Raw genomic sequence first — 16388 nt, forward strand, 5'->3', positions numbered from 1 at the left:
CTCCTCCCCAGTTTCTTGGCGGAACCCTTCTTCCCAGTTTCTTGCTGAAGCAAAGGAAGGGAGGGGAGATTGGTACAGTGATCTAGGTGAGAGAAGTTCCCTGCCTAGGAGGTGTTTATGATTTTGATTGAGGAATCCCTTCTATTTGCTATTGTCAAAGCATGAGCAAGATTATAAGCGAAAAACAATTTGGAGAAACCGTCGAGTTAGGTAATAGAGATCTCAGTTTAGGGAGAGACGAGAATTTTTTAGTGATCGAGTTCTTAGTTTGCAAGTAGTAGGTAGGTAGTGGACATAATATAGGATGCTATATGTTTCTCACTTGTGGATCTACTGGATGTTCTCCCTTGAGATGACTATATCATGAGAGTGAAATGCTCAGGGCCTTCCGGACAGGGCAAATGGAGCGACTGTGAAGGTCCAAATATATGATAAGAGCGTAATGTGTAAGTGTTAAAACTGACTTGATCAAATTTTACACATCTTGACTAGTATCGTAGTTGCCATTTGTGAATTTGCTTCTACTTTTCGGGGCGCTGGGTTTGTGATCAGCACAGGAGAAGGGGTGGGAATGCGAACTCTGTTTCTCTCAATAGCATGGTTCGAGTTAGTAGGCAGCGCTTACCAAGCAAAGCGTTATTGAAAAGGCTGGACTAGTTCCTTTTGAAGGGATCGAGCTGTATAGTTCCTTTAGAAGAGATCGAGCTACTTCTGTTGGCGCAGCACGCAGTTGCATGCTAGACCAAGACAACTTCTGCCACGATGACTTTTTATGTTATGATTTTCCCCTACTTCCTTAATTCTGGTATTAGTAGGAAAAAAACCTGGCCATGGAACAACTTAATGAGAAGTCACTCTAGACATAATATTATTTTTTTCCCTTATATTGTTATATGAGATAATTCAAGAGGGAGCTGCCACTCCTGAAGACCAGAAACACAAAACATGACCATTTTTCTCAACTTACTCATGGCAGTGTTTGGAGGCAGCGGCTTTGGGGGCATCGCCCTTCCTCCTGTATACCACTGACAGTCCAAGGGAGTGCGGCACACCTTTTTGTTTGTTTTAGAGCCGTTTTGGTGGCGTGCTATTACCACTATTTACCACACCACTGGATGACTCGCATGAACGTATAAATGTTTAGCCAATGTTTAGCCTAAATTTTACTTGATTAAACTTTTGTCTCCTAATCTTCCCCTTCACCACAACTTCTGTCTACCACCATTTTCACCTCTTCTCTCTCCATTTTTGTATCTCTTCTGCTCGTTTTCTCTGTTTCTCTTTCTTTCATGTCGTTCTCTTTCTCACTTTTTGTTGCTCTCCCAGTTACTATCTCGCTCTCACTATCTTTTATCTCTCTCGGCCTATCACTCGCTATTTCTTTCTTTCACGCAATTTTGGTGAGATAGTGAACACTTCCCTTTCACTAGAGCACACAGAGAGAGGGAGGGAGGGAGATGGATTGTTGTCGACCGACTACGAAACTCTTTCTTCGTATCGGACTCGAGAGGAGTATTGAAGAGTATGATAAATAAAGCGAGACAGAGAAAGAGGTATTGAACCAAAAAGTCAGAGAGATAATCATCAACAGAGAGAAAGATAAGAGAGCGCAAATGAGTGGGAGAAAGAGATGAAGACTAGGGGTAAAAATCTAAAAGGTCAATTTTTATGCTCAAAATTAATATGCTCTTAAGTTATCTATTTAACCAAAGTCTATGCCTGAGACCTTTTGTTTATGTTCAGGGTTGGACCCACATTGGGGCTCGTGGGGGCACGTGGCTCCACGATCCGAGTTAATCATCAACTTTGGTGAAACATTCTGTGGGACGTTTCTTGGTAAAGTAAAAGTAATTGCTAAAATTAATCATTAATCAATATTTGGCTCAATGGTAGTAGGGTCAGTTGTTCATGTGTATGACATGGATTCGAACCTCACCTCTTTCTTACATCCTCTCAAGGGGACGCTTTCATTGACACTTACAAGGGGGTTTTCAAAATTCTCCATTTATTTTTTACCCATCTTTTTTTTCGTCGCTATCAATTTGGCACCTCAATTTTTTTTAACTCCTATTTTCCGATCAATATTTCATTAGCGCCTATTCTTCTGAAAATTAGAGTTTGACATTTTTTCTGCTAAAATTCATCAAACCTCCGGTAGAGTTATTTGCACCGCCATATTTCGTTTATATCTTCTTCATCCTTCATTTTTATGTAAGTTTTCTAACAATATTCTTTTAAAGTCACTTTATCTCTCTTTCGCCACTTCCCCAACTTCTTTAGAGAATATTGATCGTGAGCATCTTTTTGCAAGATAAAGATCATCTTTTTTTGGCACCTCAAATTTTATTTTTAACTCCTATTTTTCGATCAATATTTCATTAGCGCTTATTCTTCTGTAAATTCGAGTTTGACATTTTTTTTCTGCTAAAATTCATCCAACCTCCGGTAGAATTATTTGCACCGCCATATTTCGTTTATGTCTTCTTCATCCTTCATTTTTATGTATATTTTCTAACAATATTCTTTTAAAGTCACTTTTATCTCTCTTTCGCCACTTCCTTAACTTCTTTAAAGAATATGGATCATGAGCATCTTTTTGCGTGATAAAGATCATCTTTTTTTCTAACATATAATTTGTACTTATTAGTTCAGAGTGTTGCTTAACATATAAAGGTCATCGGTTTGAACGCCACATAATATCTTTTTAACAATTCACATTTATAACTAACTTTGGTGGAGGTTCGTAAAGAAGCTCCGCGATTGATCATTGATGATAGTATTCTTTTTTTGCTATTTAATGTAATCGTGGTTCCACAAAGTAAATTTTCTGGGTCCGTCACTCTTTATGTTCCATACCCAAGACCTTTTTGAACTTACTCTTTGTGGCAATTTGAAATCCTTTTTAATTTGTCCTCTGTACCAATGTGTAATTGAAGATGTCTTTTTTCAATTGGTGATTGAACTTACTATCCCAATGTCACAAATAAAAGAAAAATAAACGAGACCAAACTACCCACTTTTAGTACAATTTAACTTATGCCTTCTTGGCTTTCATCTTCAAATACTTAGTCATCTTGACCATTTGTTAGTACAATTTATCTTATCCCCTATTTCCTTTCGTCTTCAAATACTTAGTCATCTTGACCATTTTTTTTTAGTATAATTAAACTTATCCCCTCTGCTCTTTCATCTTCAAATACTTAGTCATCTTGACCATTTTTCATTATTTCTTTCTGTGCCATCCTTTTTTTTTGTCTACTCTCTTTATTTTGACCATTTTTCATTATTTCTTTCTGTGCCATCCTTTTTTTTTGTCTACTCTCTTTATTTGTCCTCATTTTTCTTTTACATTAAGACCTCCAAGGAATAAAAGCTTTGTTTATTTTGATTTGATTTGGGGGCTTGTTTTGAGTCAACAAATTGAATTGTTTTATTTTTAGTCCGTAATCTTCATCTTCCTTGTCCAACCACTTCCTTCGGCTACCATCACCAATTTCGACCACCGCCAATATTTTTTTCCTCTATCTTCTCTCGTTCTTCTTCTATTTCTTTGTCTCTGTTTATTCTGGCAAAAGAAAATCGAAGGTAGTTAAAGACGAAAGTTAGGAATTAGAAAACAAATAAATTAATTTTTAGATTTAAAACAAAGTCGGCCCCTTGTCAAAACTAATTGGCCGAAGTCCTTATATATTTACGGAGAATAATTTAGGTGACCTAAAGTCTTGTTGTTTTTTGGACATGAGTTTGGATCCTTCTAAATCAAATCACTGCAAGAAACTTTAGATTATGTGGAATGTAGTAAAAGAACATAATATTGATTATGAGAAAAGAGAAGATACATTTGAGGATGGGAGCCAGGAAAAATAGGAAGATGAGAAAGATTTTGGAGATAAATAAAAATGTGAAGATGGTTTGAAGACAAACAGATTTGAAGATCGCGAGAGTATGTACAGATTTGAAGACAAAGAGAAGATATATTTGTCACTCTTGGAGCAGACAAGTTTATTTGCCAGTTGAATTCGTCAATTGAAAAATTGTTATCTTCACTTACGATAATAAAGGATAAATTTGAAAGAGAAGAGGATAAATTCGAAAAAAAAAAACCCTTTAAATTTTAGAGTGTATACAAAAGAGTAACAAACAGAATGCCACCCACTTCCTCGTGCAAACATAATTAGGCTTCTCAACACTTTTTTTTTATTACTAATAGCCGTTAGATGTTATAATTAAACATAGTAGTATTATATAATGTGATAAACATATGGGCATAAAAGCATGTACTAAAGCCCTTGCAAATAGGTCTGATCACGTGATGGGTCACGTTCTGTAATTAAATGATGTTACTTTGACCGAACTACAAGAAGAAAGAGCCGTTGAGAAAATCTAATTTTATTACCACCACCCACTACTACTACTAGTCAATAATAATATAAGATAAAAACTAGCCGTTAGGTTCAACCAAGTCTCTGAAACAGTCCACATCACTTTGTGTCTAGATTCCTCACTACTTCATCTATCTCTCTCTATCTCATTTCCCTCTCATCCCCATTCTCACTTTCTCACTCATCTTTCATTCTTCCTCTTCAATCAAACCAGAAATTCTCAAGAGGAGAATACTAACACAAGAAAACCCAAATAATAAGTTCATATATATGATCATTTTCTCTTAATTAGTATTCATCAAGTATCAAAAATCAGATAAATTTTTATTTTTTCAGATATACCCATTTCATTTTCTTCAAATACAAATACAAATGAAAAGAACAACTAATCTATTCTTGTTTCTTCAATTACTTTTATTCTCTTTTCAATCAATAATATCTTGTGGTGGTCAGTCATGGGATGGTGTTATTGTGACTGAAGCAAATTATCAAGCTCTTCAAGCAATCAAACATGATTTAGTTGATCCACATGGGGTTTTGAATAGTTGGAATGATTCTGGTTCTGGAGCTTGTTCTGGTGGATGGGTTGGGATTAAATGTGCTCAAGGTCAAGTTATTGTAATCCAACTTCCTTGGAAAGGATTAAGCGGTCGAATATCGGAAAAAATCGGACAATTATCAGCTCTTAGGAAGCTTAATCTTCATGACAATTTTATTTCTGGTATGATTCCTACTTCTCTTGGATTCCTCCCTAATCTCAGAGGAGTTCAGCTCTTTAACAATCGCCTTTCGGGTTCTATTCCTCCTTCCATTGGTTCTTGTCCTATGCTTCAAACTCTTGATCTTAGTAACAATTTGCTTGTTGGAATCATCCCTGAAAGTATAGCAAATTCTTCTAAGCTTTATAGATTAAACTTGAGCTTCAACTCTCTAAGTGGTCTAATCCCAGTTAGTATTTCTCACTCCCCTTCTCTTACCTTTCTATCTCTACAAAATAATAATCTATCTGGTTCTGTTCCTGACACTTGGGGAGAAGGGACAAAGGAGAATAACTTCTATCAGCTTCAGATTTTAACACTTGATCATAATCTTCTTACTGGAAACTTTCCTTCTTCTTTGAGCAAGTTAGGTAAGCTTGAACAGATCTCCTTAAATCATAATCAGATCAATGGAAACATACCCAACAAAATTGGATCTCTTTCGATGCTTCGAATCTTAGACTTATCTCAAAATAATCTCACTAGTGATATTCCCACATCAATTGCCGACTTACCCAAGCTCAGTTCTTTCAATGTGTCTTTCAATAATTTATCTGGTTCTGTTCCCATTTTGCTCTCAAAAAAGTTCAACTCAAGTTCTTTCGTCGGAAATTTTCAACTCTGTGGTTATAGTGTATCAACTCCATGCTCTTCTCCCCCTCCTTCTCAAATTCCCCCAGTTTTATCACCTGCAACTTCAAAAAAAGGGCGTCGAAAATTGAGTACTAAAACCATAATTATCATAGCTTCAGCAGCCTTGGCGGGAGTTTTGCTTATATTATGTGCTATTTGGATTTGTTGTTTGATCAAGAGAAGGTCTTCTTCAAAACCAAAGGATGTTAATAATACGGTTCGAAAAGTCTCTGATGCGGGTCAAAAGGGGGCACCAGCAGTTGGAACTGAAGTAGAAGCAGGTACTGATATGGGAGGAAAACTAGTACATTTTGAAGGGGCTTTGATGTTCACCGCCGACGACCTGTTGTGTGCAACTGCAGAGATAATGGGAAAAAGTACTTATGGGACGATATACAAAGCAACATTGGAGGATGGGAGTCAAGTTGCAGTTAAGCGGTTGAGAGAGAAGATCGCCAAGGGTCAGAAAGAATTCGAAGCCGAAGTAAATGTACTTGGGAAGATCAGACACCAAAATCTTCTTTCTCTCAGAGCTTACTACTTGGGTCCCAAAGGAGAGAAGCTTCTTGTCTTTGATTTCATGCCAAAAGGAAGTCTTGCAGCTTTCCTCCACGGTAACTAGACTGAACTAGCTACTATTTGGTTTCTAAATTTGCTGAATTAATGACTGGTAATCGGTACTTCTCCGCCTAATTTATTAATTAGTACACCAGCGGAATAAGTTGTTCTTACCTTACTGATCATGAAATATATGTGCAGCCCGCGGGCCAGAGACCCCAATTGACTGGCCAACAAGGATGAACATAGTCATCGGTGCAGCTCGTGGATTGAACTACCTTCACACAAATGAAAGCATTATACATGGGAACCTGACAGCAGCAAATATCTTACTAGATGAGCAGACTAATGCCAAGATTTCAGACTATGGTCTATCTCGTCTCATGACTAGCAATGCCAATTCCAATGTGGTTGCAACTGCAGGAGCCCTGGGATACCGAGCACCTGAACTATCAAAGCTTAAGAAGACAACCACAAAGACCGATGTGTATAGCCTTGGAGTGATCATGTTGGAACTCTTAACAGGAAAATCTCCTGGTGAGGCAATGAATGGTCTAGATCTACCTCAATGGGTAGCCTCGATTGTTAACGAGGAATGGACGAATGAAGTATTCGACTTGGAGCTCATGAGAGATGCTAATAGTGGAGATGAATTACTCAATACATTGAAATTAGCTCTGCATTGTGTTGATCCCTCACCAGCGGCAAGGCCTGAAGTTCATGAAGTACTTCAACAATTGGAACATATTAAACCGGAACTACCTACAAGCTCCGGAGAAGACGGTGGTGACTAGATAAATAATTAGCACATTTCCGTTTTTAGTCAGTTACAGGTCCTAAATCAATTCTTTCATTAGTGAACTTTGATGCAAATAACGATTTCAAAATTATCCTTCATTTATTTTTACAACGATATCAATAATTTGTTGTCAAAGCTGTTTTCCTTCATTTTCGTTTCAGTATGATTATGTTGTAAACTACGGATTAAAGTGAATAGCATTCAGTTTTCAGTACATGCCTCCATTCTCATTCTTCTACTATTATGAACAACAACGAAATAACATATTACAGCATGGAATAATATACATCAACATTTGAAGTTCAAATGCAGTAAAAATTGCAGGAAAGGGTTTTAAAATCTTCGACAAAATAAGGAAGTACTATATCAGAAGACTCTTTGTTTCTCAAATAGCATCCCAAGATTGATCAGAGAAAAGGAAATAACAATACCATTTCATTTGGGGAACTAGGGTAATAAACTGTAAACTTCTAAAAATCTGTTCTTTACAGTAAAAAAGAGTATTTGGATGTGTAATTTTGCCACAAGAAGATCAGGTGCAAGTGCAGCTAGATTTGAAACTTTCGATCATGCACTACTGATTCTTTTTTTTGCCATGATATGTGTCATCTAATTCCTTCAACTGGATAGCAGGTTCAGACTGAGCGAGGCAAAAAACTTCAAACCCTAAATTTATATGCCATTGCATCTTAACTGCTGCTCTCCTTCGCATACCCGCTCGTCTCTTCTGCAACCTTTGCCCAAACATTTGCTATCTTCTCCGCATATCCAACCTGAGTAAAAAGGATCCAATAGTCCTTTAGCTTTAAAAAGAGACAGTTTTAGGACTTCGACGGAACAGAGAGGAAGCTACATGGCCTTTATCAAACAGTAACATAGCTTCAATTGTGCACTTGTAAATTCAAGGGTTATTTAGACATTGACCCCTAGTTATTTCGCGATATTAGGACTACACCCCCAAAATGAAAATGTGTATGGTGTTGACCCCCATTCTTGAATTTTCCGTTAAATATCAGTTAAGTGGTTCACGTGCCAACCACATGCGTGACTTATGACAAATATAGCCTTCACGAAATATTTAGGTTTACTTGCACATTGACCCCTAGTTAATTAGAAATTTTAGGACTACACCCCCAAAATAAAACTATGTATGAAATTGACTTCCATTCTCGATTTTCCAGTCAAACATCAGTAAAGTAGGGGCGTGTCAACCACATGCATGAGTTTTTATATTGTAAGTAACAAATCTAACTAAGAACTAAACATTTAATCTAACAATTATATATCTGAGATCTTCTCTAATCTCTTTAATCAACTAGACTTACTAGACGACCAGATATAGGGGTAAGCCTTTTTTATATGTTTCCCATCGGTAGGCTATCTAATCTATCTAGCCAGACAGGTCGAACCCGTGTTTGACTTCGGGTGACCTATTTTCCTTAATATTTCTGGCTTAGTGAGATCTTAGATTCTTATGATGTCAGATTAGGATGAATTTTCCATCATAAAACTATCTCTAAATACCTACAAAATAAGAGGAATACGAAACGGCACGCGAACTACTTGATTGGTATTTGACGAAAAAACTGAGAATGAGAGCCAACCCTAAACATATTTTTGTTTTGGGGTGTAAGCCTATTATCAGTAAATAGTTGGGGGGAAATGTCTAAATTACCTGAATATTTATGAAGGGTAATTTTGTCACAAGTCACACATGTGGTTGGCACGTGAACCACTTAACTAATATTTAACGAAAAAATCGAGAATGGGGGGCAAGGCCATACATATAATCATTTTGGGGGTACAGTCCAAATATCGCTAAATAACTCGGGGTCGATGTCTAAATAACCCTAAATTCAATTAATAAGACACCAATATGAATTGTAAGGCATGAGTCAGAATCTCAAATCCTCCGATGGGTAACAATGTTAACCTTTATTGAAACAAATAATCTAGGGAAATAACAATCCAAATGAGAAAAAGATCCAAGGACTTCGAATAATTACCTGATTAATCACAAAACCTTTTAACATGTTCTGGAAATCCTGGCTTCTTTCCCTGTCCAATCTTTCAAGTTCACTCCTGTTGTTCTCCTGAAATTTTAGTAACGCCAAGTCACAATCAAAATTCTGCAAGCAGTGCTCACAAATGAAGGTCAGATAATGTGGACGCCTTCACAAGCCTAATTTCGAATGAAAGCAAATGCAGATTGCATTATTAGACGGCAAGTTTCTTAGCCGTACAGCTAACTGACCAAGACACTTGGTGATTCGCGAATGCTTGCACCTTTCCAGTGTTATGATGTCTTGGAGGCATTACAGGATAAAATTGTTGCATAGCACTATTTGGACTGAAATTGTGGCATGCACTGAAATTTGTATAGGCAAGTCATGCTAAAGTCTCACTAACCATATGGTAAATATGAGGAGCTTGTAACTTCGCACAAGAAGTATTGTAAGCATTCACTTGATGCTTTAAAGCCCTCGAAAGAGGTTTTTATAAAATACTTTTACTGAGTTGCGGGTGCATAAGATGGTTAACTTTGTTTGTGACATCTTATCCTCCAAACCAGTGGTAACAGACCACTACTTTTATGCATGCAAGTGAGGATGTCGTATAGCTGCCCAAATAATAGTTTATTTTACAATTTACGTATATTAAGCTCTACGGCAATATTGGAAACTTGATATTAAGGTGGACGAAATTAGGATGTCGTATAGCTGTATGTTAGTAAAGCACTAAAACCTCTCTGTTGGTGGAAAGTGAATGAGTTCTATAAGGAAATAAGTTAATGCACACTAACTTCATTTCCCAAATAATTGTCTTACCATAACACTTTTTATGGAATGTTTACATGTCATGAAGCAGAACCTCAACCGATCTTATAAACATGACGTTACTTACTGAATCATTAGCATTTAAAAGATGAATGGTTAACAGGTTAAGAACATCAAAATAGTCGAGAAACGAAGTGCTGTTACCTTGATTCTTTCATATTCTCTGATTGCACACATTTTTGCATCTTCAGTTACTCTTATGGTTTCTTTCAACTCCTCTATTTTCCGGATTCTAGTTCTGTCACCCCCAAAAATTTTGGACGATGCAACCTCAAGTTTTTCAGCTCTTGCATTTAAGGATGACAGCTCCGAAATCACAGTCTGTACGGTCAATAAAGCACTTAACCGGTCTGAGAAGGCACTGTTGACAGCTAACATCATTCCCAGATACTCATGAAGTGTATCCTGCAATGATATCACAACCGATAAAAGATTAAACTCAAAATACTTGATCCTGCAAACCTCACTTTTACATCACAATCTGATGAATGACCTAGAAAAAATCAAGCTAGATAAATCGCATGATATACAACAGTAGCATATGGACCTTACTATTCTGAAAAAATTAGTAACTAACACATGCTTCATCAATTGACCTCAAATACAAAGTTGATTGGTTTGCTAAACTAAGTTGTGAACATTGAGATAAACTGCACAAAATTAGTCACTAAAAGTTCATAATGTACCAAATGTTTGACTGTCTGTGAATTTGATTCTCGATAAAATCTGCTTGCTTTAACAGCGGCTGTAGCCAGACATTTCACATCATTGGCTCGCGCTCTTTGACAATTATACATAGCCTCCTCCGTCTCGAATTTCGTCAATTTGATAAATGCTAAACCTAGTTCTCCCATTGTTTCTCCAATATCATGCTGAGATTTGACGAGTCCTTCAGCCTGTAATACCAACGTAAACGTAAAAATCCGAGGACAGTATAGAATCAAGCAGAATTTCACCACTACAAATATACCATAACTAGTAGATTTACCTGCTGAGATACATTGATTAATTGTTGTTCAAGATCACGCAGAAACTCTTTCTTCTCCAGAAACTCCTTATCCTCTTCGACCACTGGAGGTTTCGAACTTCCCCAATCATTTGTGACCGATTGCTTCAATTCTTTAAAGATTCTCAACAAATCTCTTCCCCCTTTCGCTGGCTGAACGACTTCGTGGGGAGCAATTACACTAGCAGAATCGCTAAACAACTGTTTAGGGAGATTGACTGCTCCATCGAGCATTCTCGAAGCTACATCTGTAGTTGTCAATAATGGAAGCTTCCCTTCGACCTGTAAAAATACCCTTAACTCATCACTCTTCCTAATTACTGGATGAGCTGCCAATCTACACAAGTACTTCTCTAACGCAATTCGTCTCTGCTCTACGAATTCCTGCTTCTGCATAACCTGACTCTCCACGACATTCTTATCTGGTCGTGGCGGAATGAAGTAACCTCTGAAAGACTCGGATAATCGGTCAGAAAGTGTGACAAAATCTTTGAATCGCCGCCGGACATTAAACTCTGATCCTCCAAACTCAGGGATATTCGTTGTCGTCGTGATTTCATACGTCACGTAAGTGTTCCCACCCGGAACAAGAGAATTCGAGATCTCCGCCTCTTTCTGTGGATTAGAAACCGAAATCTTCAAGTAATCAGAACTCAAGGAAGCCGATCTAAATAAACTTCCTGAACTTGATTGAAAGTCTTGATTAGGGCTTTCAATTCCACTATGACTTCCGTTGTCATTAGCAAAAGGACTAAACACTGCGTCAGCATATGATGGTGGTTCTAAGTAAGAGTTTTCTGATAAATTAGGGTTTCTACGATGATCTTGATTGAGTTTAATAGGAGAGAGAAAATGATCCTCACCAACGACTGGAGCAGCTAATGGATGGTGAGATTCAGCTAGAGAAGACATGACGCTTCGATAATTAGAGAAAGAGTTTCCATTGAAAGGTTCATCGAGAACAAGATTCTCCATTTCTTCATGAGAATCGTGTAGATGGGTTTCTTCAGAGCCCTGATTCTCAGAGCTCATCATATTTGTTTTTTCGATTTGAATCAACAATGAAAACCCTAATTTTATTATAGAAATCCAATGGAATAAAATAGGTAAAGCAGCGGCGTGGTTCAGGATCCCGGTTGTTTGAGGGGCTAACTTGCGCCGAGGTGTGAATTGATTCTTCTTATTCTTATCTGTAAAATTGTAAATGAAGAAAAAAAAAAGGAAGAAGATGAAGGAAGAGGTGTTGGAGTTTGGTTGCCCACGTGGTCTTGGGATGTACGTCTGATCAGGTGGTTTACGATTAACAGAAAGTAAACGGATTAGTCTTCGCATCGGCACCGTTAATTGCTGAAGATTTGACTGTACTAAACATTGTTAGTAGCTTAACAAGATAATACTGTAATCATCTAGATAAAAGAGTACGGATGGCTTCTTAATTACCACTTAGGGCAAAATGAAATCATTGTTGCTTGGGGTTGGGGAGGTGTTAGTATTTACACCAGAAGCTACTATGGATTTATGATGATTTATACAACATCACCTACCTTCACCACTCCCGCCAAATGAAATCATTGTTCCTGTGGTGTGGTGGTGTTGATATTGACATTTCTTTTAACATTATATATAAATATAGACAGGGACTGATCCAGGATTTTCACTTAGGGGGTGCGGATTTATATGCTTAAATTTTTTTTTTCAAATATAATAATTAATAAAATATTTATATTTATTAATTATATTATTACATCAACGATTACAAACGCAATTGACCTCTACGAGAGTTTAATTTTACTAAAATTTTTTTTGGGGAAATTGTGGTTTTTTGGTTGAAATGGACCACGTTGTAAATAGTATCTACGAATTTCATCTCTGTATTTGGATTCATAACTTGAGCGTAGTCCAGGATCAATTCTTAAAGATGATAAAATTTCTTTTAAAATATATAGGATTTATGGTGGATGGGTTGAAGTTTATAGGGTTTAGAGTAGATGAATTGAATTTTATAGGGTTTAGGGTAGTTGAATTGGATAATTCGATGTGTAACGCTTTAAAAAGATTTTTATATATAAAAGTTAAAATATTTCAAATTGCTTACAGTGGGACTCGAACTCAAATCTTAGGGTCTCATTCTCCCACAACTACACTCCTCAATCATTGGGCCAAGCTATACAAGATGTTATCTAGGTACACACGATTGAATATATTTTTTTTTTGATGAAAGCACACGTAGAGGGATTCGAACTCACGCACTCTAGGTTGTGACCATAGTCAGGTCATCTCTTAAACCACTAAGCCAAGTCATCTTCTGTGTTATTGCTATACATGAGAAGATATCTATGTTTTATACCTGTATATATACAAAAACAATTTGCTACTACTACTATTATAATTTTTCTTCGGGCGGATCCAGGGGGTGCGGCCGCACCCCCTCGCACCCCCATGGATCCGCCCCTGGATATAGATACTTCAAGATATAGATACTTCATCAGCAAGGAGTGGGAACATCTAAAGGGTTTGAGCGTGGTCAAATCCCGACCAGTGTAGGCGGTCTTTCTTCGGACTGGCTCTATCCAAAATGAGTTGGACTGTCATGTCTGATTTGGTCTTAAGAATGGTGGGTTTAAGAATGATTGATTGTCCTTCTCCGACCCTTACTGCACAATCTTAGAGTGCACAACAATGACAGATCTGGGGGATAAGCATCGGCTAACTCTGTGCCAGCAGCCGCGGTAAGACAGAGGATGCAAGCGTTATCCGGAATGATTGGGTGTAAAGCGTAAGCCCCCCCCCCCTTTTCTTTGCCATGGCAGGTATTTAGTGAAATAAATCCAATACGAGAAGAAAAAAGAAGGCGTTAAGAGACCAACCTGATCTGGCCATGGACTAAGCCCAGTCTGAGGCCATGTTTTGGGTATCGAGTAACCCAGTTCGGCTGGTCTTGGACTAGGCCCAGTCCGAGGGACATGGTTGAGGTTTTTCATTCTAAATCTCATAAAACTCGATTCCTTGTCTAAGGCTTCTTCGTCCCAAATATAGGGTTTCTTCATCTCAACAAAACCTAGAGACCTTAAGCTTGAAGACCTAAAAACCAAATCTAGGTTTTTCATTTTCTTGATGATGTTTAATCTTTGATTGATTAATGGGTTTTTGTTGATAAATTAATGAATTTTTGTAGGTTTAATTTCTGATTGAAAATTGAGAGAGAAAGTAGAGAGAAAGAAACAATAACGTAGAAGAGAATAGAGGGAGGTGCTCGCTCTAAGATATCTGAATTCACATTCGATAATAGTTATCCAACCAATCAAATTAAAGATGTTATTTATTCATCATAACTAATGATTCAATTAGCTTTATTGATTTCTTAGGTGGATTTTTTGGGGCATCTTAAAAAAATCTTCGAAAATAAAGACTTGGTCAATCAAAACATCTTTATTACTCTCTACAGGTTTAGATTTTGGAGTCCGATAATCTAACAACACTTTCGATTCTTTGCAGATCAACTACAATGAATTACTACCTTTTTCATTGTTTCATTTATGGCTTCTTGATTGTTATGTTACCGTGTTTCTTGTTTAATTGTTTGGTGGGTTTTATGAAGAGAGTGTTACAGGATGATGGTTATTCAGAATCAAGAGACAAGAATAGGGAAGACAATTATATTATTTAGGAGACATCATATGAAGTTTTCTTCTGTACCGAATTAAGAACGAGCTTTGTTTATTTTGAACAAATATCTTTAAAATTACTTTTTTTTTTGATAAAACTTTTGAACACTTTAAACCTTGACTTGTGGGATCAGTGTTAGTTTTTGTCCGTGGGTAATATGAAAAAACTTATATAGAGATGATAAAACAAAGAAAACAAATCACTCTATACTAATTCATGATAATTAAGAAATGTAGAAGTTTGCTTGTTTTCGTATGAGGTGGTGGAGAACCTATATTTGTTTATATATTAGTAAAATCCAAATTTGCAAGACAGAAATTTCGCAATTGTGACTCTTCTGGGATTTCTTATAGTGTGGATATGGAGTTTTTGGTCAATCTTCTAGGAATAGGGCTACATAGTTATCGTTCATTCACATTACCGACTAATTGAAGAAGCCACCTAAAACATAATGGTAACAAATTATGCTTATACTTTTTATGACTCCTTATTTCTCCCCTCCCCCCACCCCCCCCCACACACACACACAAAAAGTCAACTTCATCGTATTTTTTATCAACTGTATAACTTCTTTGTCTATTAAAATCAACACATGTTAAACAAAGTCGAAGAGAGAAATTGGAAGAAGCTGATGAAGAGTATCTGACCATGATTTGTTACACATTGTGTAGAACTTTTTGTTTTTTGAAATCTATAATTACCGCAACCACTTCTAATTTTTAACAAATGTATTTGTTTGTATTTTATAATTTATTTTTGAAGACCTTCCCCTAAATTTTTTGTTTGATCTGTGTCAGTTGGAGGAGATGCAATAATTATGATTACAGAAAGATTGCCGTTGCAAATTAAAGACCATTCATTCTGATGACGAAAGATTCACCACTTTATAATACGTAAAGTGTATAATAGAAGCGTCTGTGCCGGAGGCACGGGTAATGTCTAGTGTAGTGTACAACACAAAATGTCCTATAAATTTTAGTAAAATAGTTTACGTTTTGGAAGGAATGTTTAGGACATTTTATATATGTATTGTACATAACAAAATGTCCCATAAGTTTTCAGTAAAATAATTTATATTTTGGAAGGCATGTGTAAAATATTTTATTTATGTAATATAAATAACAAGATATCCTATAAGTTTTCAATAAAATCTTAAAAAAAATATGCCAACATATAAGGAGAGAAAGTTTGAGAGGCTAAAAGTCGTTAAGACTGGTAAGGGAAAAAAAAACCACAACAGTAGTTTGAGAGTTCTTGTTTCTTTACAAGCGTGCCTTTTTTAGTCCTTCAGTTGCAATTAAAGGCATGTGATAGAGAGAGATAAAGTAGTTAGATTGAGATATGTAAAGTAGTTAGAGAGAATTTACGGGGGAGAATTAAGGGGAGAGGGAAACTCAATTAAAAGACGTGAAAAAATAAAAATTGGGAAGAGAGAAGGGTGAGAAATACACGTGTCGCGCTAGAAAAGAAAGATTGTGGATTTGCACGGGTTTTGTGAGAGGGACATCTTTTGTAATATTTCAAGAAACGAAGTCCAAAATTGTAATTTCGTGTCCCTTTTGACCCGTTGGACCTGCTCCTAAGTGTTACTCTGACATGGGTCGTCCTCTTATTTCCCTCTTTTTTTTGGCGTTTGGCCCGATCCTTTTTTAAATTTTTCAGAACTTTTATCTTTCAAAAAGTTTGAGAACTATAACTTTCATGTTCCATATTTTTTCAATAGTTCCAAGAACTTTGAAGCTTTCGTGA

The 16388-nt window shown here is 36.7% G+C and overlaps 2 protein-coding genes across 3 annotated transcripts; one reads left to right on the plus strand and one right to left on the minus strand.

Moving 5' to 3' along the window:
• The first annotated feature begins 4288 nt into the window (after window positions 1-4288).
• Window positions 4289-7344, plus strand: LOC147557811 (probably inactive leucine-rich repeat receptor-like protein kinase IMK2). Its single transcript, XM_086659412.1, has 2 exons — window positions 4289-6387; window positions 6533-7344. Exons 1-2 carry the CDS (start codon window positions 4755-4757, stop codon window positions 7123-7125), a joined length of 2226 nt encoding a protein of 741 aa, XP_086515538.1. The 5' UTR covers window positions 4289-4754; the 3' UTR covers window positions 7126-7344.
• LOC147557812 (sorting nexin 2B-like) lies at window positions 7336-12568 on the minus strand. Of its 2 annotated transcripts, XM_086659414.1 has the most exons (5): window positions 10956-12568; window positions 10654-10863; window positions 10112-10372; window positions 9137-9223; window positions 7336-7903 (listed from the first exon to the last, which is right to left on the minus strand). In XM_086659414.1, exons 1-5 carry the CDS (start codon window positions 12303-12305, stop codon window positions 7820-7822), a joined length of 1992 nt encoding a protein of 663 aa, XP_086515540.1. In that variant the 5' UTR covers window positions 12306-12568; the 3' UTR covers window positions 7336-7819. The 2 variants fall into 2 exon arrangements, with proteins under 2 accessions (XP_086515540.1, XP_086515541.1); XM_086659415.1 differs by lacking the exons at window positions 7336-7903; window positions 9137-9223 and adding an exon at window positions 9759-9928 and having other exon boundaries at window positions 10031-10372; window positions 10956-12562.
• Between the last annotated feature and the right edge of the window lie 3820 nt (window positions 12569-16388).

This window comes from Eschscholzia californica, unplaced genomic scaffold (genome assembly GCF_041429995.1).
Source record: "Eschscholzia californica isolate CP2 unplaced genomic scaffold, dmEscCali1.0.p SCAF_2, whole genome shotgun sequence".
Lineage (NCBI taxonomy): Eukaryota > Viridiplantae > Streptophyta > Magnoliopsida > Ranunculales > Papaveraceae > Eschscholzia > Eschscholzia californica.

Bases quoted from the DNA above. Each gene is read 5' to 3' on its own strand.
- LOC147557811 (XM_086659412.1), top strand. From the start codon at position 4,755: ATGAAAAGAACAACTAATCTATTCTTGTTTCTTCAATTACTTTTATTC. The intron at 6,388-6,532 runs GTAACTAGACTG...ATATATGTGCAG, and splicing joins TCTTGCAGCTTTCCTCCACG to CCCGCGGGCCAGAGACCCCA.
- LOC147557812 (XM_086659414.1), bottom strand. From the start codon at position 12,305: ATGCGAAGACTAATCCGTTTACTTTCTGTTAATCGTAAACCACCTGAT. The intron at 10,373-10,653 runs GTACATTATGAA...ATATCATTGCAG, and splicing joins CACAGACAGTCAAACATTTG to GATACACTTCATGAGTATCT. The intron at 7,904-9,136 runs GTAATTATTCGA...CTTTTTACTCAG, and splicing joins AAGGTTTTGTGATTAATCAG to GTTGGATATGCGGAGAAGAT.